Here is a 26,741-nt window from a genome sequence, read left to right as displayed (position 1 = left end):
GTAGGAGTATCTTTAACAGAAAACAGAAGAAACTTCCAGAATTTCCTGCCTCATTCACAGTTTTCTGGCAAGAGATGAGCATCACACAGAGTAAGTTTTTAAATGCCCAAAACCAACTGAAAAATTACTTTCCAGATTCTTTAGAAAAGAAGCATTGCCCCAGGTGATTAGTGGAAACATTCCTAAAAAAACAGATTATAAAGATAAGATTTGGTCCTGCACATATAAAGCAAGTTACCAGTGCTGCCAGAATTAAAAGCCCTGCAGTGAGAAGGAAAAGGTTTTGCAGAATTAAGTGCCATCAGTATATCAAGATGGAAATAAGAGACAGATAATTTATTCCTGCTCTTACCAATAGAAAACATGAACATCAGGTCTAACTTTCAGTTGCACTACATACAGATGATTACACATATTAAATTGACTATTTCCTGGCATTATACATTTTTATCATCTTTCCTGTCATAGACTGAACTCAAACAGCTTTCACAGAAGCAGCCTAAAACATAAAGTCTCTCTTTTCTTTGATGATTTCTTTCTCTTTTCTACTGCTATTTCTTTTTGTAAGCTTAGGATGATTCACAAATTCAGGCTTCTCTTCTTTACTAAAATGATTGACTTGTCCAGCTGAGATAGTACAAATGCTAATGATGATAAAGAACCTTGCCTTAAAATTGTATTTTGTGCTAAGCCCAGTATACAAAATAAATGTATAGGCAACATATAGATAAAGCACAATATAGGAATGGGGCTACCAGCTAAAACAAAAATGGGAACATTTCAAAATGAGAATTTCTCTCATAACTCCCAAATATAGGGATTTTTCCCACAGATCATCATCCATTAAGATTCCATCCATTAAGATTCTTCAAGGAACTAAAACAACAGACAGACAAAGTTCAGAGTTGAGTATTCTGATACATTACTGATAGATAGAAAGGATATCTATATTTCAGTCCTAAGGCCAATGTGTTGAACAGCCAAACAGGAAGGAGGAACATGGCATTAGTTTCACAATGAAAAGATCTATAAATAAACTGCACACATACTTATTTCATCATAATCAGGACCTCTCAGAATGACTGAAACCACCTAATGCAAGTTGAAACTGAAAAAACCTTGTGGGAAAAAAAACCAGCTGTCAATATAGCATATAACCACACAGTTGGTAATTCATCCTTTGTAATGACATATAAGACTTCTAAAGATTAGACTCAGTTTGGGATAACTTTAGAAATTAAATATCCTCCATAGAAAGTGGATTTCCTATTGGTTAGTTGTTTGGTTTTGTGTTGGGCTTTTTTTGCTGTTGTTTGTTTGTTTTGTATGTTTAAAGAACTGCTAGGATTTCTGTGTTTATCCCCCTCCCCCCCAAAAATATGGAAAGCTTATAATGGTATTTCCTGAAAGAGTACAATAATATATATGTAAGATAGCCACTACAATCCACTTCTTACACTGCCCTCTCTGAGGCTGGACTGATTAGAAACCCAGCCAGGGAGAACTAGTATTTTATTGCTGGGTGGAAGCCCATCTGTCCCTGAAAGTCAAAACTGCAGTGTAACCTGAACACATTTGAGTCACACTTAGTTAAGAGTAGGCCAGTTATAAATGTAAAAAATATTTTAGTAAGTATCACAGCAATATCTGAATACTAAGATATGTTGAAGTAGTGTTATTTTTAAAAGTTTCTCAATGCCAAGTAAAATCTGCTTTTATTCTCATAAAAGCTAATCATCAGTACAGAAAAAGGTTTAGAAAAATTTCATTTAAGCACATATAAGGATTCTCAAGTTTCATTAACAAAACAAGTTAATAGAAAAATCCTGCAGCCTCCTGTTCAACTTTTCTCTTATAGTAGACTTGCACAATATGAATATGGGGATTTATAAGTAAAGCAAAAAAAGATAGATTCTGAAGTACAAACTTACCTAATTAGGACCTCATTAGTGTTTTTCACTTCAATCACCAGGACAGACACAGATCCTTCTGATGGAATAATTAGAGGAGGTACAGTTATGCTCTCTGGATACTGGCCCTTGGATTCTTCATACTGCTGCTCAGCTGTTGCCTTCACACCATCATGCCTCTGGACTTTCTCAGTTACATTCAGATTTTCATCAATGCACCTCTGGGGCTTAGCATAGAGGATGGCCTTCCTGGGGACATCAGATACGTAGTCCACTACACATACATCTGAGAGCAACTCAAGATTATTTAGAATGTTTTCTGGAAATTTTAGTTGGTAGGTGTCTTGGTAGACTTTGGGCAGTGCATTAGCCCAAAGACCACTGGAATACTTCATCAAGATGTTGACAATTTTCTGCTTGAAGTCACTAGTAAGTGATGCAGGTGTGGTCTCCTTATTTGGTTTTAATAAGGGCTCAACTTTTGAAGAAGTAACATTCTGAGGTGCCTTTTCTTGCTCTGTATCACTTTTTGCTACTGGCAAGGTTTTCTTAGCAGGATAAAGAAGTCCATCCATCTGATCACCTCTGTGTACTTTCTCCACCTTGGAAAACAAACAGTACAGTCAGTAACCAGTTGCATGTCTAGGTCTTAATCATTTTGCCTGTTACATCTTTACAACATGCACTTTATATAGACTTTAGAGTAGATGCCCCAAGGGAACTAAGCTTGAGGCAGTTATTACAGGGTAGTGTTTCTTGTTATTATTCCTCCTCTGTTTGAAGGATACCAAACACATATGACTACATCAGTACAGCAGAAATATCCAATCAATGCAATACAACAACAACCTGCTTCCAGAAAAGTATAGTGTCTCTTTTCTCCTAGAAGGACCAAGGACCTTCTCCTATAAGGAACTACAGAATCACAAAATTACCTTGGTTGGAAAATTCCTCCAAGATTGAGTTGAACCATTAACCTAACACTGACAAGTCCTTAATTAAGCCATATCCCAAGGTACTATGTCTACAGGACTCCTAGATACCTCCAGGGACAGTGACTCCACCACTGCCCTTGGCAGCCTACTCCAATGCCTGAGGACCCTTTCAGTGAAGACATTAAATCTAAACCTTCCCTGGTACAACTTGAGGCCATTACCTCTTGTCCTAGCATTGAACAGGCTGAGCCCCACCTCTTTACAACCTCCTTTCAGGTAGCTGTAGAGAGCAATAAGGTCTTCTCTCAGCACCCTTTTCTGGGCTAAACAAGCCCAGCTCCCTCAGATGCTCCTGAGATGCTCCAGCCCCCTCATCAGCTTCATTGCCCTCCTTCAGACATGCTCCAGTAGCTCAATGTCCTTTCTGTAGTGAGGGGCCCAAAACTGCACACAGTACTCAACGTGCAGCCTCACCAGTGATGAGTACAGGGACAGGATCAACTCACTGGTCCTGCTGGCCACAGTATTACTTATACAGGCCAGGATGCCACTGGCCCTCTTGGCCACCTGTGCCAGCTGGTGTTCAGCCAGCTGTCAATGAAAACAGACTCCACATACTTAGTTCTTTTGCATATTAGCCCCCTTCCACACAGGTAAGTGTATCAGAAACCAAAGTTTCTGTCTCAGGTTAACTGAGGAAAGGGGGATTTGAGTGCATTCTTCAGAAACTGCATCTGTCAGGCTATTTGCTGTCATCCTCAGGAAAGTACTTTTTCTTTAAACAAGTTCTGAAATTAAGGAAGAAGTTTCTGGATCAAGATAAACTTCATAATAAATTTAAATAGGCCATTTTAAACCATGCCCACAGCCTCCCTCCAGACCCAGATGTTTTTCCAGTCTGTAGAAGTATCTCATATGGTTTGAAGACACAATCATTTGAGAAATGCAGACAAAATTCCAACAAAACTCCACTCCCTAAAGCTATGTCATTTCAACCTAACTGTAGCTTAGCAGGAATATCTTTGTAGAACTGAGATAACAAAAGCTCTCAGTGTTTTCACATTGGTTCCACAGCAAGAACAACCCCCACAACAAAGAAAGTTACTGAGGTTTATATTACTCCACTTTGATGTTCATTTCTAAGATGAAACAACTCTCATCAGTTTCCTGGGTCAACAACCACATCAGTCTTTTTCAGAAGCAGAACAGTGAAAAAAAAATTGAGCAGTTGAATTATTTGTGGTATTAAATAATAATAACACATTGAATAATTCAAAGTATTCAAATTATTAATAGCTAATAATGTTTTTTATTAATACCCCCTCACTCAAGGGCAGTTTTTACCTTTACGATATTGCTGTCCACATCCATCAGAACTTTATAAACCTTCCTAAAGTCTCTCCTTGCTGTTCCACCAAGGAACATATTAAGAACATACAACACAGGCACAATGAAAAAGACTTCCCTGACCATGACAGGGCATGTGGAACAAGATGATCTTCAAACTCCACTCCAATACAAACCATTCTAAGACTCTATTCTTTTAATCATGAATCATAATACATGTCACTCATTATAACATTACCAATAAAAGAACATTGAGTTAAAATACACTGAAAAAAACTGATGCTATGTCAAGAACCACATATTTTTTCCCATGTACACCTCTTCACACTCAGTTCAAATTGCCACATGATGATCTGAATAGAGAGTCAGTAAAGCCACCCAAGAGTTACTACACAAGCAGATTTCCATGTATCTGCTGCACATTACATTGTGTAGACTGGTACTAAATCAAGTTATCAAACAAACAGGTCTTGGAAATAGGTCTTGGTCAAATTCTATAAACACTACCACATGTCCTCAAGTTGACAAAAGGAAATAGTCTTCACAGATACAAAAAAAAAATTAACCACCAGTGAAAAACAAAGTAGTAATATTTTCTGCATGAATGAGACATGAGAAAGCAGACAAGCCTACCTAGTAACCCTCAGCTCCTCAGATTCATACAAATGAGTCAAGCTTTAAGTCTCACGTTTTTCCAAGTATACTCACTAAACCAAGTAGACATTCCCTGTCAACTGGGAAGAGGAGAGGAGAAGTAGTGTCCCATAGACATTCATTTACTAAAGAATGTGTATCGACTGCAGGATAAAACATAAACAAACCATATAAAGGGCTTCAATATACCAGTGATACATTCACCAAGTCCTTGAGCATGTCTGTCAGTCAGCTTGATAGAAGCAATGACAAAATATGTGCAGCCATGCAATCTAGGACTGAGGGTGCCTTCAGTGATTCATGAAAACAAAACCAGCCCTACATGTGCATCCCCTGGTATCAATAATCTTATTGTGCACCTCTTGAAGCTCAGATGAAGAATGCAGCTTGGTTAAAAACTACAAACACACACTTTTCAAAGCCTTGCAAGTGTAGTGCTCCACCTACACTTGATCAAAGTAATTCAAGTGGTCCAGAGAAAAAGTCTGGGCATGACACCTTGGCAGGCAATGACATCCTAAATATAAAGGAATTTATAAGGATGTCCCAAGCATCCATGCACAATATTAAGGAATTAGTTTAAATGAACAGCCAAAGAAACTTTTAGGTCCAGAAAATTATGAGGACAACCACCTGTTTGAGAAGGCTGTGTTGGAATGCATAGCAGCTCAGCCTGAAAGAAGCTGGATTAAGAAGTCTACCTTTACACACCCTTTCTCTTAGCTAGCTCTTTTTAACTAGTGTTGCAACAGAGATTAATACATTTCAGCTGACAGGATTATTAAACCTTATACAGTAAAGACTGGCAGCAGACTAAAGAGAGAAGATCCTTAGAGACCTTTAAGCTACTTAACTCCAATAATAACTCTGAGGTTTTCTAGGCATTGAAGCATTGCTTTGAAGGGACTATACATGCTGACTGAGCAAACAATTTAGAGACAGCAAAACACTATTTGTCAGTTGTTCCAGCTTATTTTAGTACAAGTAAGATCAAGTGGACAATATTAGACTACTATTTCTTGCACAGAAGTTAATGTCCAAGGTGCATCAGACTGCTCCAGACAGTGCTATGGCCAAGACACCTGCAAAGATGCACAACACTCCAGAAACTTTTAATCACAAGCAAACAGCTTCATTTGGAGCAGCACCTCAAAACAGCCATGCTTGCTTGGTTTCCAGCTGAGCCTATATGTTTGCCTGTGAGGTACTTACCATTAGTGTGGCTGGTAGGCCTGGTTTGCAAACACAACAATGCCTGCTGTCACCCCTCCATTAGAGAGCACAAAGCAGAGGCAACAGCTGTCAAAATGCATTATCAGGGCAACACAGACTGAAGTCACTCTACACGGAAGAAAAACATGTTTGTCTTGGGCCTGAGTAAAAGAGGGAGCTCTAAAAATTAAAATCTGGAGCCCAAAATAATAAAGCTTCAAATAAAAATTACTGCCAAGATAAATACTGACACTACAACTGAATAGCACAAAAGAAGAGCAAATCTGCTTCTCATGACATACACGTATGGAGAGGATGAAGGCATACATGCTCCTGCATGTGCTGCTAGAACAAAAGCTGTGTAAATGTGTGCTTAACAACATGCAAGTAAATCATATGTATCTAAATATATTTAGATATATTTAGATGAGTATTTATATGTATCTGAGTATAAATATACAAATATATAGTATCTAAATATACATATATATATATATACAAACTGAAGAAAGTATCTACTTTGCAATGCTCAAAATGACCAAGATAACACCACATCTTGCTTAATTGTGTGAGCAGTGATGATCAATGAGCAGATACACTGGCAAACTTCTAGAACATCAATACCTTACAGGAAGGCAGTCGGAAAACACCTCCTTAAAATGAGAATCTCCAGTCCAAGAAAGCATCCTTCACTTTCAAGTTTACATTCACAACTAACATACACAGCTATTCTCTGTCATTCTTCCTCAAGGTACCAAAACAAAACATGCAGTGGAAGCTGGCATTCAATGTTAGTGACAAGAGTTACATCATATGTGACAAACAGAAAAAGTCTGACTTCATGATTCTTGGCATCAAACTGATCCTCAGAGAGTGCTCAAAAGCAAACAAAGAAAAAACAAACAATCAAAAAAACTCGACAAAAAATCTGCTCAGCACCATCCCAGATGTGAGAGATGAAGATTAGAAATTAATCTTTAATTCAATGTGTAAAACCTCCTCTTGGAGTAAAAAGAAACAAGCAAATGTTCTCTAGTCTGAGATACATTTTCACAGTGTCAGCCAATACAATACCAAAGCTCACTAAAGAATATGTTCAAATATTACATATTCTTTAGCCATACGTTTATTCAAAAGCATCTAAAAACAATCTAGTGGTAGCTTACTGGAGATGAAATTGACCTCTGATAAGATCAGGTTAATGGTTAAACTGACAGGTAGCCAGAGCCAGTAGGAAGTTTTACAAAAAAAGGCACAGAAAGCCAACTGTATCCTGGGATGCATCAAGAGAAGGTATTTTCCCCTCTACTTTGCTGTTGTGAGACCCCACCTGGAGACCTGTGTCCAGTTCTAGAGCCCCCAACACAAAAAGTACATGGAGCTCTTGAAGTCAAGAGGAGAGTCATGGAGATGATCCAGGGGCTGAAGCATCTGCTCCTATGGAGACAGGCTCAGAGAACTGGGGTTGTTCAGCTGGAGAAGAAAACAGCAGCCTTTTAGTACTTAAAGAGGGCCTGAAAGGCACCCCAAAAGCTGGAGGACTCTTTAGAAGGGCATGTAGTGACAGGACGAGGGGAAACTGATTTAGGCTGAGAGATGGTAGACTTAGATTAGCTATTAGGAAGAAATTCTTCTAGTGTGAGACACTGACACATGCTGCCCAGGTAAGTTATGGATACCCCATTACTGGAAGTGTTCAAGGCCAAGCTGGATGATGTCCCTGCCCATGAAGGGAGGATTGGAACTGGATGATCTTTAAGGATCTTTAAAACCAAACTGTTCTATGATTCTGTATTTGTTATAGAACTGTTGAAAACATGTCTTTTCCATCACAACTAGAATTCCCAAATTCAGAATGCTAGTGCCATTTTTCTATCAGCTCCTTCAATAAACAGTTAGAAGTACTAAGGCAGCCCTTACTACAGAAAAAAAAAACCCAAAAACCGCCACAAAACAACCACCAGTAACCCCAGAAACAAGTCCAGAAGAATGCATCTCTGCTTTCTGTCAATTAAAAGGTTGCAAACTATTTGCTCTAGATGTATCAATGAATTACGGAAGACAAGTAGAGAAAAAGATGATACAAGGCAGCTTCACCTAACAAACAACATAGGGACTGACATATTTTGTCATCTTCTCAGATTGATGTATAAGCATGAAAAAAGGCCCCTGCTAGAAAGCAGCCAGGACCAAGACTGGCTGGAAAGGATCAGCTGTGTAACAGTCACCTACAGGCAGTATGAACCAGTGTGTTAGAAGTGTTAGAGCCTGACATACTCTGACAACACCAGGTGCCCAGGAAAAAAACCAGGGGATAAGATAAATGTAGTAATACCTCTTCTTCCCATTTTGGATACTCCATTCAAACACTATTAGACAAGAACACCTTCCTTGGAATGAAGTAGTTCATGATGACAGGGGTCACCTACTGATGAGCCAAGGTATGCAGCTGCTCCTGAATTCAAGATCATTCCCCATTTGCCTTGTACAGGTCTTTAATTTTATAGCCTGTATCTCCATCTTTCTTCACGTAAATATGTAATTTATTTGTTGCTCTTACACAATCTATTACTTACCTCTCAACCTTCTGAATCACCCTTACACTCCACTTGGTCTCTCCATGATTTTTTGTGTATTTTGTGGATGGAGATGAGAGAACCACACCTAATTTTGCCACGTACTTACAGAACATATTTCCAGGTGGTGGTCTCTATTTTGTTCTCTGTTCATGAGAACAGAGACAAGGCTGACTTTCCAGGGAAGCCTGATGCCTCCCTGGGGCCTGAATAAAAGGTTTCACCAGGTGACCAAATAGCTTAGTACAGCATTCAGACTATCATCCACTCCTGCTCTTTCATGTCAACATCAACTAATGATGTTGCAACAAAATGTCTAAGGTCAATCAAAAGAGGTGACAGGGCCCTAATAAGAATGCAAAAAAATTCAGGAGCATAGTTAGTATTTTTCTAAATTCTTCCAGTAACAGGCAGAAACTTCAGAAGAAACAGACTAGCTCAAGATACAACCTGGCTCCAGGACTGGTGTCTCCATCAAAACTTAAGTGTTTTATAACCATGGAAGAACTTCCAAGGCACAGGGTATGCTGGGGCCTGTCAGCATCAATCTGTCCTGATGGGGAAAATGCCTCTCTGGTCTTTCAAATTCCCAGATATCAGCTGGGAATGCCATGTTGCTATGATAAGGAAGTCTGGGAAATCCTTAAAGTTTGAAGAAGGTAACTTCTTGTCACAAGTACAGTGAACCAACTAGGAAAGATGCCCTCCTACACCTGTTATTTGTGAATAGAGAAAGTCTGTCAGAAGAGGTTCAGACTTGACATTAGGAAGCATTTATTTATGAAGAACATGGTTAAACACTGACATGGGCTTCCTAGAGAGGTGCTCAAAGTCCAAAGCTTGTCAGTATGCAAGAGACATTTGCACAATGTCCTTAATAATATGCTATAATTTTTGGTTGGTCCTGAAGGGCTCAGACAGATGGATTAGAGGGTTGTTGGTAGGTCATTTCCAATGGAAACATTATTTTTTATTCTCTTCAGTTTCAAGTACTCCTTGTAATTTGCATTTTTTCCTATTGAACCAGCACTTTCATGGAGTTATTACAAATGCCAAGATCTCTTTTTCTAAGCCTAACAGTCCACACAGGAAAAAAACATTTTTTAATGTAATGACAGAAACCTTCCTGTCCATTGCTGTAGCTGAGTCTCAGTTGAAATTTTTGGGCCAGCAACCTATTATTAGGAAGTTCCATACTTCTTCAGAGATTCCTGGTCTTCATAGCCCTGAACAACCCTTTATTATTAGCCAGCTCAATCTGTTTTCCATCCTCTAACAACTGACTTACTACAATCCTGAGTAGCGTGTGTTCAAGTGTGCCTGTGGTGGAAAGTGGAAATCCATCATGACTTCCTGCCTTTCTGCAAGTCAACCATTTCAGCCTTTCAACATTTACAGGTTTTTAATTAGTTACACATCCATGCAAGGACACTCCCTAATGTCCTAGGACTTCCTAATTCTCTAAAATCTTATAGAAATCTGGAAATTTGAGTAATTAATGAGAGATGAGAATGTGAAAGGAAGAAGTCTTTTCAACATAAATGCCACTCAGTAAGGAGGCTTATAATTAGACTGCAAAGGGAACCAGCAGACATATTGCCAATACCAAAAGTAAATTTATTATTACTTTTGTGTTATTTGCAACTACCAAGAAAACCAAAACTCATTTGCTTATAAGTTTATATCCCTCTCACTTTCACACCTCTGCTGCAATGCCCTCTCACTCAGAGATCAACATTCATCCCAGTGGAAAGATAAGAAATTAGACTGGGATAGGATGGCTAAAACATGGATCACTAACTGCTCAACAATACACTAATTCATTGACCAAAAAGGTATAAAATTCTGATAGAAAAAAATGAAGGTGGAAGGGTCACCACTTTTTTCAAAACACTAGTCTTGCTGCAGACAGAAGCAGGCACTTAAGCAACACTATCTTACCAAAATAGTTGTTGAAGCTCTTTCTTTTTCTGATTAAAGCCTGCCTGAACACCAAAGAATTTCTGGATATTATACAAGGCTGGTGAATTTATTTATTCTCAGCCCAACTGCTCATTAAGGCTTGGCTATAATCTTTGAGTGCTATCCACTGCATAGTTACTTTGTACTTCTGTATGTAGCTGTGCAAAATCTGTCGCTACAAGCAAAATGCTCCAGTCAGCTAACATTGAGAGGTAACAGATAAATAGAGAACAACTTCAGCTTCAATCCTTTGTTGAGGATTCACCTCTTGCCTGATGTGTGAAGTCTGAAAACAAGATTGTCAAGCTGCAACTTGCATGCTTCAGCTCACTAGATAGGAACAGTTACCATTACTGGTGTTTGTAACCTAAACACAGACATTGTCATTTCCCAGAAGTCAAAAATGAAATTCATTCCTTTCAGAGAAAAGTTTAGGGATCTGACTTTTTCAGAAGCAGCTCCATGCACAGCAGGGTCCTCAAATGATGATCCTGGAGCTGCTGGAAACATATTAAGAGATTTATTGCTTGCTAGCAATATTGTATATATTTACAATATTTACAATATTTACAATACTTATTGTAACTAGCCTACTACTGATCAGTATGCATTCGTTGAGAATATTTGCAGTCTCTTTAAGAAGGTACTGAGAGAAACAGCAGGTATTTCTTCTGAGTCTGGTTGACACTGGCAATGTAAGTACCCTACAAGGCAGAAATAATTCAGAAATCAGTGATGCATCTTTACTGATACTGAGGAGTACAGTCTGTCCTCTGACCTTTCAAAGGATCTACAGAACTGTACCCTGCAGACAACTTGTTTGAACCAGGAATAAACGCTGATTATATTTAAGATATGTACGGTAGCCTTCACATGAGGAGGCCTGAGTCCCAGTTCAAACTTCTCCATGTGAAACCCCTGACAATGGCTTACATAAGTCAGTAAACTGAGATGGGCTTTGCAGGCTCATTAACAGTGCTCTACAATAAGACTGACTGTGCCAAGATAACTTGATAGTTCTGATTGCTGTGGCACTGTGCCTGCTGCATTTCAAGGTTTCCACAGATTTAATTATGGATTATTAATGCTAAAATGACCTTATTTGCTTGTTAGAAAGAACAGACTCAACAGATAACAAGCAAATGGACAATGAACACAGATCAAAGATCCTGGATGAAAAGTAACATTTTGTCTACAATATTAGCTAAGAAGACTAAAATTTGCTGCATTAATCAACTCACAAAAACTTGCTCTGTGAATAAGAGGGGAACTCATAATCAAACATTAAAGCAAATTGCTGCTATCTGAACATGTTACTAATGTCTGTACTAAAATGTCACTAATAAATTTATGTGTTAGAATACTGTACAGGCAGCGAATGATGTGACTCCTGAAGAACCACTATTTAGTCTCAGTGAAACATTTTTCATTGCATTTACATAAGAAACTACTTAGTGTGTACATGAGAAGCCACTTCACATAGATATTCTCATTACTTCAATACCCTCTGGTGTCAAAGTCTGACAGATGATGATGAAGTTGAAAGTGTTCATTGACATGACTGGCCTGGTTAAAGCAAAATCAGACAAAGCTTTGATGCAGAGTTGCATTATACCTCTGTCATGGTTTAACACTGGCCTAGCAATCAAACTGAATGCCAGATGCTCTCTATTACTTGTCTTCCTCTCCCAGATAAAGGAAGGAGAGAGAATAAGGGAGAGAGATTCAGGGGATGGAAACTAAACTACACAGCTTTAATGGAACAGTAATGACAATAAGGAAAAATTACTAAATATATGCAAATATACAGGAAAATTGATATACCATGTTCCTCACCCCTTACACCCTATAACTCTCACACCACAAACAAGGCTGCAGGGCAGCCCTGGGAAAGTCCAGGCTGGACTCCTGGAGTCAGCAGCAGTTGGTAGCTGGAGGCAGGAACACACAGATTCAGGCTGGCATGGATCAGGAACACAGGCAGATGAACTGAGTAAGACTGAGTAAGACATGAGTCTGAGTAAGACATACTGAGTAAGACATGTATGGGATGGAATACTCTGTTTGGTCAGTTTTGGCCACCTATCTTGTCTGTTCCTCCCTAAGGAGGGTTGCAGGTGTGACCTCTTTACTCCTTCTTTCCTTCCAGTGGGCAAAATGTTCCTCAGAGCTGAGCAGTGTTCTTGGTTCTCCATACCAATCTCTAGCTGTAACTGTAAACATCAAGTTTAGTCCTAGGAGCAGACACTGTCTGAGAAACTTGCTGTTAATTTCAGCAAGTGCAGCTACTTACAAGAGACTTAGATGAAAGAAAAAGTACAAGACAGAAAATTACCTTTATCCTGGCCCAAACCAGGACAACCTCACATAAACTATGACTGCAGAAGAAGAGATAAAATCACAGCAATCGAAGACTCAACCCAGTGATGATGGCAACTCCCATGGTACCCCAAAACCAGAGGCTCAGCCTGATACCAGCACCTAACACAAAGGACAAAGGTAACAGGCACCATGAGGAGAGCAACAGGAAAGTGTGGATCCATAATCTCCCTCCCCAGCATTATCACTTTCATCTGTTATGGTCTCTTAAGCCTAACTCACACAGCAAAGTTTTATAAATCTTGACTTAAGATGCAAGAAAGGACTCGTGGCAAGTCTATAGAAAGACAGTAAGTACAGACAGATTTAAGAGTGTTCACACAGGATTTGCTGGTAGCTTATAAATTTAAGAGGAGACAAACCCCCTGACAAGAAAACATATAAAGTGCAGTGGTAAAAAACAAAAACAAAAACATGGCATGGAAAGCAAGCAACATCAACTGCTGTTTGGGTTATAGTGTTGCAGGCAGCTCAGCAACCCAGAGCACTTGCCTCAGGAGGCCACAGAGACTGACCTTTCTTCTCCAAAACAATGCTAGTCCAGTCAACACTGATTTTTTTTTGATACAGTCTCAAACACATTGCTATGATTTGGGAAGAGGAGAAGGGTATTGTTAATTTTTTTCTTTTGCTTTTTTTTTTTTCTTCACTGCTACAGAATGTGAAAGGAAACACAGGACAACAGAAAATAGCATTTGGCTAAAGAACACTCAGAAATCTGTAGGATACTGGCATCTTTCACAGAAATTACATTCAATACTTACTGTGCACACATGAGGCCAGTTCTCAAGCTGATGGAGCACTGCTGTGCTAAGCTCCTCCCTGTACATTTCCCGGTAGATCTGTGGCATCTTTGACACCCAGATGCCACTGCTCCACTTGCTCAGGATTTCCTTAATGCGACTTTGAACTTCACTGCCATGAGCAGCAGGAGGGCCAGAGGCAACTGTATGTGTCTCTGCAACAGATGTATTCAAGTTATCTGCTGAACAAAAATACAGCCTTGAGGTAAACATAGTCTTATCAGCAGAAAGACAGATTATTACCTACCTACTTAAAAATTAAACATGGGAGCTACCAATGTAACACCAACTAAAATGCAGCTCAAATGCCCAGTGTGGCTGTTTCAGTCACTTTCTATTGGAAAGAGCTACAGAAATCTCATACATTTAGTAATTGGCCTGAACCTGAATTTTCAGTCATGGTAGTTATTTTCATAACAAGTGGCTAAAGACCTCTTCTGAAGGCATCATGGAAGAGGTTACAGAACCCTCAGCCACACTGTTGCTGAGAGGCTGCACTGAGGCAGCATCCCAGGAGGGCACAAGATAATTTCTTTATAAGTACACACATAAAGCCAGCAAAGATACAGCAAAACACCCAAGGGTGTTCTGAATCCAGACAGACTGTCTTGTGCAGTGGTGTTTTGGAAGCTGGTGGGCCACAGGGGTGGCTGCTGTGAGAAGCTGCTGGAAGCTCCCCTTGTTCCAGTCCCTGCCCTGCCTCTGCCCAAGGCCAAGCTGGATCTGCCTCTGTGAGTAACATGTTCAGGGGAAAATGAAATAGCAAAAATATAAGAAAAGAACCTGCAGAGCAGAGGATGAAGTGAGACAGAAATGCCAGAGGAAAGACACCAAGGTCAGAGAAGCAGGAGGGGCAAAGGTGCTGAGCAGAGATTTTCCCACAGTCTGTGGTGAGATGGCAGCTGTGTCCCTGCAGCCCATGGAGCAGCATGGTGGAGCAGTCTCCAAAGGATTATGGTGGAGTACATGTAGATTTTTAGCCCCTGAAGTGTCACAGGTGGGCCAACTTGAAGAAGCAGCCTGTGCAGGATTGCTGAGAAGGGCAGATGGGGCTCTGAAGCCATGGAGGACCCGGTGTCAGGGGAGGTGACTGCTCCTGAAGCAGCCGAGACCCTGTGGGCAGCCCGGGCTGGAGCAGTTCCTGAGGGACTGCACCCCATGGGAGGGACTCATGTCAGAGGGGTTCCTGAAGGACTCTCTCCCATGAGAAGGACCCCGCGTTGCAGCAGGGAAAGGTTGTGAGGAGTCCTCCCCCTGAGGAGGAAAAAGCAGCAGAAACATCATGTGGGGAACTGACCCTGAACCCCCCCTGCCTGTCCCCTGTGCCCTGAGGGGGAGGCAGCAGTGAAGCGACCCGGGCCTGGGGAGAGAGGAGAGGGGGTAGAAGGTATTAAGATCCGGACATGTTTTCTTTCTCATTGCAGATTAAATGAGTTTTTTTTCCTTCCCAAGCTGAACCTGTCTGGTTTTTGCCTGCTACCATAATTGGTGAACGCAAACCTCCCTGTCCTTGTCCTTGATTAATGAACCTTAAGGTGGATTTACCCCTCCCTGTCCCACAGTGGGGTGGGGGTGAGCAGGCAGAGGCCGGGTTGGTACCGGCTGTGCCTAAACCACAACACAGATGTATGAAACAGAACAACGATTTGCCTTTATTCTAAGATAAGATCTGAGGAAAACTCTGAACCCAGCACACAGCCTTTCCATGCTACTGCACTGAAAAAAGTCCTACAGCAGAGTAGGGAAAGAGACAGCAACCAATAGGCTACTTTGGAGAGCTTTATACATTGTGCGTGGGAGCAAGGCAGATAATATCAGCTGGAGTCTCACAGTAACTTTCCTGCCTCCTCGTCTTTACTCCTCTCCTCCCTTTGCAGGGGTGTATTTGCTACCAGAGCTGAAGCTTCACAGAGCTCTCAGAGACAGCAACCATCATTTGGCAAGCACATTAATTGCACAACTGCTGGGATCCAGGCACACAGAAGGGTATTTTTTGACAACTAAATTAATGTGCTTCTCAATCCTGAGAGTTGGGGTTTCAACTCTTCTATGCCAGATTCTTGCCCTGGTAGTGAAGCTGAGCATACTCCTGTTTCCAAGCTACTCTATGGTGGGCTTTGACCCTTTCTACACAAGGATTTTCCTAGAAGACAGAGAGGCAGACAAGCAAACACACACGTTTACCCAACACCATGAAATCAGAGTGAGAAGGTTAACTCTCAGAACATGGTTTCTCAGGCACACCTATCTTCAATCAAAACAAGCATTAAGATGGACTTTTATTAAGATGAAACTCTATCTAATGTGAACAGGCAAAAAAATTCTTAATGGGCAAACATACCATTTGAATCTATGGAAGAGCTTCTGGAAAGGTGAACTTGCAACTCTTTTTGAAACCGTGATGGGACAGTTAGTCTCTTCTCAGACCTAAAGTTGTAAAGAAAATTGCATTAAGTCATTCTCTTGGCTCCGAGTAGCATTAATTTTGTTTAAAAAACCCATAAATACAATAATATTTATTTTGCATACTCTGTCAGGCACCCTGCAAAACCTTCGTACTCAAAATGTCCATGCTTGGGAGGCAACATGATAAGCACTAACAAGACAGGGATTAGTCTCTTGAATCTGCTTTCTTCAAGCACTGTTCAATACATGTATAGGGAGTTGTGATCCTGGGTTTCTTGTAGGATTTGTATGGTCTGTCACAGCACTCCTTCAAAGAATAGACTGTGCTGCTGCTTTATGTAGGGACCTCTGCTTTGCCCTGAAGGTAAAGGTGTTTTCCTGTGATGCAGGTGGAATATTGGAAGAGTCATTCCAGACACCCAGGAACAAGGAGTGAAAGTGTGTTTGGATTTCATATAGGTGACTTTGCCTTTGTGCTTCTTAAATATTGTCCCACTTGTTTCACACATGTGGTTGTAGCTGATCTGCTGCTCAGCACTTCTGAGCATGCCTTTCCTGCTTTGCAAAATGCTGTGCTGGGCAGTGACAATCCTCACTGCTAATTCTGTGGAACATTACCCAGAACAAAAGTATTATTTCTGGCACAAGTGACGCCTCATAGCTGATGGAGGAGCAGTAGTTTCATCTTAGTGGGATAGCAAAAATCAAGGGAGACAAGTTCATGTTAAGTCTTGTAAAAATGCTCCTTAAAAGAAATGTGAATGTGAATGGCCTCCTTCTGGTTTGTTCATCTACTCAAATTAAAGGTCAGTGTGGAAGCACATAGGGCTACCTTCCTAGCACATAGGTATTGGTCTTCCTGTTGTTACCAGCCTCAGTATCATACTTGATCCCCATCCAACCTTCTGAGAGAATGAGTAAAGCTGGGAATAACCCCCTTGGTGTTTCCATGGATGGTGAAGTTTGTGGTTGCCTCCAGAGTTGGCCCTGTACTCCAGAGGTGGCCATTTTGCTTACTGGGTCTTTGGGCAGAGGCCATCTGCAGAGCCTGCTCAGCATATGTGTGTGGTACTGTGGTTTGGAGATGTTGGGTGTACCTAGCAACCTGCCATACTTCTGTGGAGAGCTGTTTTGGTGCATTTGCCACACTGACTGCTCCACAGCAGTTCTGCCTTGAGTTTTTGTCTTTGGGAGGTGCTTGATCCTGGTCTTTAAACACTTTTTTCCCCAAGTTTTCTTCCACTTCGCTTGCTGTAAGTATTCCACAGCTGATTGCTTCCCAAACAGCCTTGGTGAGCTACACACTGCTGTGACCTCTTCACTGCCAGGAGCTCAGTGTGCTGCATGTATTCCTAGTACAAGCGTAAGAGGTTGCTCTGAGTGATCTCAGAAGATAACACCTGCAAACGTGACATTTATGTCCTTTCTGTGACAGAGGACTTCAGAGAGGAAACTGTTACACATTGTTACAACAGATCCCACAAAAAGACCAGGTCTTTTTGGACACTTCCAAATTCTGACTTCCAATGCAGCTCCAGGCTTCTCGCTCCACAGCACAGGAGGGGTTGGCTCAGCCCACGTTCATGGCCATATGAGCTGTGGAGCTGACAGAGGGGCCCAGCTTGAGACTCCCCGCTCCTGCTGGGGCCGTGGCCTCACTCCCCTCACCTGCTGCACCATCACATCTCTCTTCCTTGGTCTCTGCCTCCAAACCTTCAGCTCCTCACACAGGCAATGTCACCTCCTCTGCCTTCCCTGCTGCTCCTGCCTCAGCTTCACAGCCTCTAGCTCCTGCCACAACCACCACCTGCCTCCTAACTCCTCCAAACTTCTGCCTGGCTCCATCCAAACAGCTGCTGCTACAGCCACAGCCCGACAGCCCATGGACACACAGAGTGTCTGCAGCCCTTGAGAGGAGCCCTGCACCACAGCAAAGCCCCAGCAGAGCCACCTGGGCAGCCCCAAGCATGCCTCCCCTTCCCCAGGGCACCTGCCTGCTCCACCAGCACCACTACTCTGGGGAACTTCCCAAAGAGCACTGACATGGCGAAGGACACTTGGCAGAGCAGCAAGGGCTGACGAGGCAGTGCCATCAGCCCTCACCCAAACACCACTCCCGGGCACAAAAGCTGCAGTGGCTGCTGCTCCCACACCTGCACTGGGTGCACCCTCCCCTACCTTCCCCTGCCCTCCCCTCCTCTCTGGCACCCCAACACCTGATGCACACAGGACCCATGCAGGTGACTGTGACAGGACTCGCCTGCTCGCTCTGGCCCTTCCAGAAAGATCTGGCACCATGGCAGGATTAAGCTGTCACTCCGCTCTCTGCCGTGGAAGCGGCACCTCGCTGCCATTGCCATTCACTGCAGGGCTGACTTCTAACCCCTCCTGGTGACCCGCAGGGGATTACCACCACAATCACAGCTCCAGCAGGCTTAGTGTAGCCACAATGAGGGAACAGCAAAGGCTTTCTCCACACCATCAGCTGATGGCCCAGGGCGCCCAAAAACAACACAGAAAGAGAAATGATGGGGCAGCAGTTGGGCAAGGCACCGGGATTAGAGAGGCTCAGGGGGGATGAAAACCATCATGGACTGCTAACCCAGCAAAACTGCAGCTCCTCTCACTTCACCCAAACACGCCCGGGCAGTTGCGGGGCCCCAGCACCCTCAGAAGGGCCACAAATACTCATGCTGCAACGCAGAATCAGGCACGAGGTAAAGAGCAGCCCCTGCAGACAGCCGTGACCCTGGATGCAGCATCCCCTGCACACCTGCACACAAACCTCCTGCTTTCTGTCCCCATGGCCACGACTGCTCCTGCCGGGCCTGGCAAACAGTGACATCCATGCACTCCCTGCCTGGGGCACCTTTGGCCACATTTCTGCCCAGGAGACATGGAGGTGGGCCAAGAGCAGGGGCTACCTGCATCAGCATCCAAAGAGCCAAAGCGTCACCTGCCTCCCTCCTGGCCACTGACCCACATCTTAAACTTCACCTTCTGCAAAGCAGGAGCCTGGATTCCCACATCCCAAAATGCCCTGCTGGCACGCCACCATCCATGGTCCATTACACTCATTTCACCCCATGTATACATACACACACACCCCACGCTGACCTGTTCACCACGGTGACGTGCCTCTGCATGGGAACTTCTTTAGATGGTCCACTCCCAGCAGCTGGAGGCAAGGCAGACCGGGCACTCTCCAGAGTGGGTTTTACCATGCCACACGCCACTCCTCTGCCTCGTGGCGTGTGAGGAACAGGCCTCTTGCTGCCTTCTTCTGGCATGCTCAAAGTCTTGGGCTGACGCAAATTTCCTTTGGGCTTTCCTAGAGAGTTTGCAGATGTAGCTGTGAGTACTGCTCTCCTCCACCCAGCCTAAAGGGACTTCAAGCACAGCAGGTAACTCTTTCTACGCAGTCCATACTTTTCCAAAGACAGTTAAGAAGGACATTCTCAGCCACAGGCATGGCTCTCTCTGCTACCGCATCATGGCTTGGCCCAGTGACATGGCCACAAGGCAATTGTAGCAGCAACAGAAGTCAACAGCCACAGCTGATGCTGCAGAGGCTTCCTCTTATTCCGAGGGCATGGCTCATCACTGCCATGCCACAATGAGCCAAGGTCAGCATCAAAGAATGAGCAGGCTCATTGCCACATACTTGCCTGCATCTCAAGCAGATTTCTCACAGAAGCACAGGGACTTGGAAGTGATGCAAAGCATCTTTCAAGAGCTTTTTTTTTTCAAGACTTTGGGGAGACCTGACACAGCCTTCCCCTCACTGAAAGGGGCTTACAGCAAAGTTGGAGAGACATTTTACAAGGGCATGTAATGAAAGAATAATGGGTAATGGCTTTAATCTGGAAGAGGGTAGATTTTGCTTAGACATCAGGAAGAAATTTTTCACTGAGAGGGCTATGAGACACTGGAACTGGTTGCCCACGGCAGTTACGGATGCCCATCCCTGGAACTGTTCAAGGGCAGGATGGACAGAATTTTGAGCAGTCTGGTTTAGTGGGAGGTATCCACACCTGTGCAGGGTAGTTGGAATTAAATGACCTTTAAGGTCCCTTCTAACCCAAACCATTCTATGATCACTCTCATCTCATATATGTGCTTGACAAGGGTTTCCTCAGTGACCATGGCCTGCAAGCATAAGCTAAGACTTTTGCTCCAGCAGCTGCACAGTTCTTTCACAAAAGCAGTGTATCCACAGCTGCCTATGGCTTACCTGTTAATGTTACTGGAGATGTATTCTTCAATCTCATTTGGCAGTTCACTTGCCGTCCCATTTTCCTTTTGGAACTCCTTTGCCGGGCTACCAGCTGAGCAATTGGTGCAGTCTCATTGCAAGTCACAGCATGGCAAACCACCTGTTTGGAATAGGAAGGAAACGGGGAAAAACAGTCAGTGAGGGCCCAGATCATTCACTTGCAACTGTTTCCATGCCTGTAACTGCTGTGCTGCTTCATCATGTGGACCTGCAGACCCTTCAGCAAAAGCTTCAGCATTAGACAGACCTTGGAGACCTCCCTCTTCTTTTACAGAAGTTAGCAAAGCAGGCAGCTAGGCCAAACAAGGTCTCTCCATCACCTTCCCACATGAGGCTGGGCCACACCAGGCAACAGCTTAGTTTCTAACTCCCACCCCCCAGGCCCATCATCTGGCTTTACAACACTGCCATGCACTTTCCTGTCCCAAACAGAGCAGACTCCCAAGGTACTCCTCATGTCTGAACAGGTAGAACCACCCAATGGCTACAGTCCAGTTTTGTTCAATATCTTCATCAATGACCTGGACAAGGGAGTAGAGTGTACTCTCAGCAAGTTTGCTGATGATATGAAACTGGGAAGGATGGCTGATATACCAGAAGGCTGTGCTGACATCCAACAAGATCTAGACAGAACAGAGAGCAGGCCAAAGCCTGTGCTGCAAAACTCCACACTTGATACAGATGACAGTCCAGCCTAGGCTGAAAAAGGGACCCTCACATACAGCACTGATACCTTCATAGCTCCCATCAAGCATGGGGAATTGACAACTTAGCACAAGTGTGGGGCAGAAGAAACTCAGGGACTTGTCAAGCACCTCCAGAATTTTGCAAACAACAGCCACAGAAAGGATCTTTTCTCACAAGTGAGGAGTAACAAGCAAAGCAGAAAAACCAAGGGCCAAGACAGAACAGGAAGTGATTGTGAAGCAGCAATAGCTTGAGAGCTCTCCTCAGTCCCTCAGGCTGACTCAAACACTCCACGTGGGCAAGGGGGGACAATACTACAACAAGACTCTTGGCCTCCAGCAGCACTCCAACTCATCCTCCCCCTCCTCTTTCCCCTCCACTGCACATCCAGCATTTGCAATAGGCTGGCTCAACATCCAGCCACTGGAGGAAGGGCCTCTCCTGAGGGACAGCTCTCCCAGCCAACGAGCTCCTGACCTAGGAATCAGACAGGGTACCTGCAGTGCAGTCAACACCTATGCAAAAGGTGTACCACCAGCCTCACCACTGTAGTGGTTAAAAGCCAGTGATTGCAGAAAAATTGATGCTGGAAGACATCTCTGTAGACCATCTTATCCAGCATTCCTGCTCAGAGCAGCATCAACAAGACTTACTTGTTCAGCTGTGGGATGGAATATCTCCAAGGAATCAGTCTTCACCACTCTGGACAGCTTGTGTTTAGCCATCCATGCTCTAAAAATGTGGGGGGTTTACTGTTCAAGTGAAGTTACCTGTATTTCACTTTGCTCCCACTTTCTCTTGCCTGTTCACTAGATATCACTTAGAACTGGAGACAGAGTCTGGCTCTGTGGTTTGCTAGTCCCTCCAACAGGTATTAATACAAACAGATGAGAAAAAAATCTGCCCACCTGCAGAGACTTGTCCTGCATAGTGCTGACTATGAATAGTTGTCCACCAGAAAGTTGGCTACATAAAAGTGGCCCTGGAGAGTTGTCCTAGACCCTTTGAGAATGGATTTGATCAAGCTTTGGTGAAATGAAACACAGCAAAGGGCTGTAGGTCTTCATTTGTTGTTTCCTCTAGTTTTCCTGTGGCCTGCACAGTTAATCAGGCACTTTAAGGACCTTCTTCAGAAGGATTCTCTTGTAACTGGCAGTGCTTTGGGACCTGGTCTGAAGGCAGTGGCACTCTGTCTTGGTTTTCATATTGTTGAACTCATCAACAATAAATGCAATCTTTCTTAAGTCCATCCATGGTTGTTTGGGCAGTGTGTCTGTATTCTTTGTAGATCCCTTACTCCCAGCTCATACATGCTTCCTTTTCATGGTTGAGCTTTGTCAGGAGCTCCTTGTTCATCCATGCCCTGCTCCTGCCACCTTTGCTTTTTACCTTGATTGCTGGGATGGACCACTCTTGAGACTGGAAGAGGCAATCCTTGAAAATCTGTTACTTCTCCTAAACCACTTTTATCTGCAGGACTGTATCACATGGAAGTCTTCCAAACAGAATCTTGAACAGGCCTGTCTGCTCTCTTGAAGTCCTGGATTGTTGATGCTGCTGTTTGCTTTTTTCCCCACTTTTCAGGCTCCCAAACACCACCAGCTTGTTGTGACTGCAGCCAGGGCTGTCCCCAGCCTTTACATCCCCTGTCAGTTCTTCCTTGTTTGGGTCCCAGAACTGGGAACCCAGCAGAGCATGTTCCCTCATCAGCTTATCACTTACATCAGCACATTGTCATCAATACATTCCAGAAATGTCCTGGATTGCTCGTGCTTGGCTGTCTTGTCCCTACAGGAGGCATGGCAGTGGCTAAGGTCCTCTGTGATCAACAAGACCTGCAAACATAAGGCTTCTTGCAGCTGTCAGAAGAAAGTATCATCTGCTTTATCTACTACTTCTTCTTGATCAGGGCGTTTGTAATAGACAGATGCCTATACACCTATGTGTCCACTGCTCGTAAGTTGTAAGCTCTTGCTGGTTCCTCATCTGTCCCAAGGCAGAATGTCAAACATCCTCACTGCTCTTACACCAGACGGGCTCATAGAAAGTGTCCCCTGCTTGCTGTTCCAGCCCATCATTCCTCAGCAGCCTATGTCCATCTATGACAGCATGCCAGATTTGCGAGGAGTCACAACAGCTCTTCACAGCCCCAAGGAGACCACAGCCCTGAAGAGCACACAGCACTCCAGTTTCTCCTGGTTGTGCACTGTAATGTGTACAGTCATGTAGAGGCACTTCAGAGAGGTGACCAGCTGAGTGACCAGTGACCAGCTGGAGGGTAGGAGAGCATTCCTCATAGTCAGCTAACAGGTGCTTATAACATGCATGCACTTGGGATAGGCCATCTTCAGCCCTGCACTGTTCTCAAGGTCTCAACATAAAAGACTTTTTTTTCATACACAGATTATCATAGCTTTATAAATGCATGTTTTCACATCTTTGGTGCATTTCAGATTTTTCCTGCCACTAATGGTGTAAGTAATTTTCAGCATTTCTTTTGTTGTTATAACATAATAGGTACTTGTTTAGCAAAAATGATGGTTTGAGTTAAAACGAATTCAGATATGAAAAGAAATGGGATGGATGGATTAACTTGCAGAGGAACAAACCAGTCTTCAAAATAATCTTTTTGGAAGGGACTGGTTATTCAACCAGAAGTCCAAGTTTTCTTAGACAAATGTGCAACTAAATGCTGTTTGTAACTGAACACAAAGCAAACCAAAGCATGGCTCCTTGAAATGACACAACAACCTGTTGCAGGCAGATGGTACTCAAATTTTAAGCCCTTCACAGTGTTTTCTGTATAATGTATTTAACCTCACCCTGTGTGGAATTTGGAGAACATAGCTATCGTGTGAAGGAATAATCATCAGCATTTGTCTTTCCTATATTCAAGAAGGCCAAATTAGTGTTCAGTAGCAAGAGGAACCTGGGACAACTTGTATCATAGTCTTCCAACACAACAAGTCTCTTCATCATCAGTGACCCAGGCAATATTCAGCTCTCACAGATCCTTTAAACACCATGTAACATGTAGCACTCTGAGATAAATCTGTATTATTTACTGCTCACTATATAGGGTTGCTGGTTGAATGTATTTCTTGTATTATATCTTGGACAGCTACCCCAGCAGTAACAGAAATCCTTTTAGGACCACCAGCATCATCAGCTGCTAGCAGAGCTCTGCATGTGCAAGTGTGTCTCCCCTTTCTGCCTTCCTGTCCCCAAAGGGATTAAAGGAAGAAAGAAGTAAGCCTTTCTGGAGGTCCTGGTGCTCCTAGAGCCAGGAAAAGAGACTGGCTGACTGCCTCCTCTTGCAGCAGGTTTGTGGGGACTCTGAGCTATGGTCTCAGCTTATAATGGGAGTTCAAACTGGAGAGACATGAAAGAAGAACACAGCTTTCAAGACTACCACAACACTCCTGTTTAGTTGCTTTCTCCCTTTTCTGTTTTCTAAAGACACATCTCACTCCCTCCTCAAAGTTACCACAGAAAAGGCACCACCTCCAGTGCTAACCAAGAGTCCACAAGGCTCTCAGCTCTTATTAGAGGATAAGCAAGGCTCTCAAGGGAATGAGAGGATACCAGATTATATCCATCAAGGCTCTAGTTAGAAACAGATGGCTGTCTGCCAGAACCACCATGAGGAAACATTAAACTGCATCATCGCCGATGTTCGTAGATCCACCTGTATTCACATTACTGATGTAGCTGCAGATGATGCAGATTTGGAGCAAGCAAAAAAAGAACTTCAGACTTGGATACCTGCTGAAAAAGGGCAAATTCTGAACGTTGTAAAAATGCAGCAGGGATCCACTTGCTTAAGAGCAGCCTCATTTCCAGACATCAGCACAACACCCTTCATCCCTTAACACACTCTTCACAGCTAACCAAGTGCCAGTGAAAGAAAAGCTTCAAATTCTGCACTCAAACAGATAATCTACAAGTCGCACACACATCTGTGCCAGCCACACCTTCTGACTACAAACCAAGAACTCTACACCAGAAGGCCTGTAATCCTGGCAAGCTGCTTCCAAGCTGGCAGCCACTGGGAGACACAGGTTAGTGCAGCAAGGCCAAAGAATACGGAAAAACTCTCTGACCACATGAATATTCTCTTCTTAGCTCTTCTCCACCTTCTCCTTGACCTGTGGTCTGACTCCTTTTCCCTTGCACGTTTGCTAAGCTGAGGCATTGCAGGTCTTGCACCAAGGCACCTCACTTGCACAGGCTCTTTCTCACCTCAGCACCTTTTCACAGTCCTGTGGCACTGCAGCTCATGAGTTGCAAGAGTGCTACACCCAAGGAAAGTACTGTCAGACTTCTAAGCAGCAGCACACAGAACAGTTTAGCTGTATGAAACCAATGATGCTAAAGCCCACTCCGATCAAGACACATACATCTTCTTTAAGGACAACCTGCCAGTATCCCCTCCAGAGTCAGAAATGCTGATCAGAGCTCTAGTCACTCAAACTAACTTTCCAGCAAGAAGAACTGTTTCTGGGATAATGCCCTACAACCTTCCATCTTTTGAAAGAAACAACTTTCCAGTCAGCATGCAGAGGAAGGAAAACAAGGGACATTTGGTCTACATCACAGCTTCCACCTCTCCCTGCATTAGAGCACCACATGCATGTTACAGTGCATATTCCTCAGAAATCCATGGCACAAGCAGAAGCAAAGCTATGAACCATGCACACTAAACAAACACAAAAGCCATTTCTGAACGGTAATGGATTCTTACCTCTCCCATTTTGTTCCCTTCCATTCTGACCACTCTTGGGATGCTCTCCAAATAGCTTTCCAGTGTGTCATGTCCTAGGTGCCTGAAGGGAATCCACTCTCCAGTCAGGGATCTGTACTCGCCCTGAAGCTCTGACAAAGGCACACCATTTTTAAAGGAATGCAGAACAGCTCGCAGTGCTTTTGCAGTAATTTCGGGGTCTTGCATCTTCACCTATCCCACCTCCATCCCAAAAGAAAAAAAAAATACACACTTTTACACACACAAGCTCTTATTTTTCAACCTCCCTCCCCAAACAAGCAAGGATTCAGGGCCATTGGAGACTTTGGTACATCTGGGTAGCCTTGTATGGACTTGGTCCTGTCAGCCAAGCAGGAGGTGGTATTAAACACACGGGGCATGACACTGTCCAAACAATCAGCTGAAGGAACACATCAACACCTGTGCACAGGCTGGCCCTGCCAGCCAGTCCCTAAATAAGAGGGGCAAGGGTGCCATGCAGCTGGCCCACCTTTCTGCCTGCAAAGGCCAGGACCTCCACCAGAGGCACACCTTGCCACTCAGTGCTCCCTCCCCTTGTGCTCCACAGTGACCTTGGGTAGCTCACAACCACTCCTCACTCATGCAAATGCATGCTCCCTACCAACATGCATGGGGTACATCTCAACACTGCCATGGAAACTACATGCATCCAGGACATGCCATGTCTTACCCACAGGCACGATGCCTTGACTCCACAGATGCCTCTCCGGAGAGGAAACCATAGAGAAGTGAAACCTGCTCCCTGCAAGTTGGGGGCTGCACACAAGAGCACCACAGAGACAGTGCCAACACCACCCCATCTCATCGC

At 43.6% G+C, this 26,741-nt stretch overlaps 1 protein-coding gene across 2 annotated transcripts in view; it reads right to left on the bottom strand.

Annotated features, from left to right (window-relative positions):
* TDRD7 (tudor domain containing 7) overlaps nucleotides 1-26,741 on the bottom strand; it is a 41,527-nt gene that overhangs the window by 12,120 nt on the left and 2,666 nt on the right. Inside the window, exons 2-7 of one of the 2 annotated variants that reach the window (XM_030467703.1) lie at nucleotides 25,892-26,113; nucleotides 20,419-20,560; nucleotides 19,302-19,515; nucleotides 16,120-16,205; nucleotides 13,740-13,933; nucleotides 1,932-2,512 (exon numbers count right to left, since the gene is read on the bottom strand). In XM_030467703.1, coding sequence (XP_030323563.1) covers nucleotides 1,932-2,512; nucleotides 13,740-13,933; nucleotides 16,120-16,205; nucleotides 19,302-19,515; nucleotides 20,419-20,560; nucleotides 25,892-26,098 — 1,424 coding nt within the window. In that variant the 5' untranslated portion in view covers nucleotides 26,099-26,113. Of the gene's footprint in view, nucleotides 1-1,931; nucleotides 2,513-13,739; nucleotides 13,934-16,119; nucleotides 16,206-19,301; nucleotides 19,516-20,418; nucleotides 20,561-25,891; nucleotides 26,352-26,741 lie in introns of those variants that run through there. The other variant, XM_030467702.1, reaches the window with a different exon arrangement.

Source organism: Calypte anna, chromosome Z (assembly GCF_003957555.1).
Source record: "Calypte anna isolate BGI_N300 chromosome Z, bCalAnn1_v1.p, whole genome shotgun sequence".
Taxonomy (NCBI): Eukaryota; Metazoa; Chordata; class Aves; order Apodiformes; family Trochilidae; genus Calypte; species Calypte anna.
Note: the sequence above shows the minus strand (reverse complement) of the source record. Positions and strands in the feature narration are given on the sequence as shown.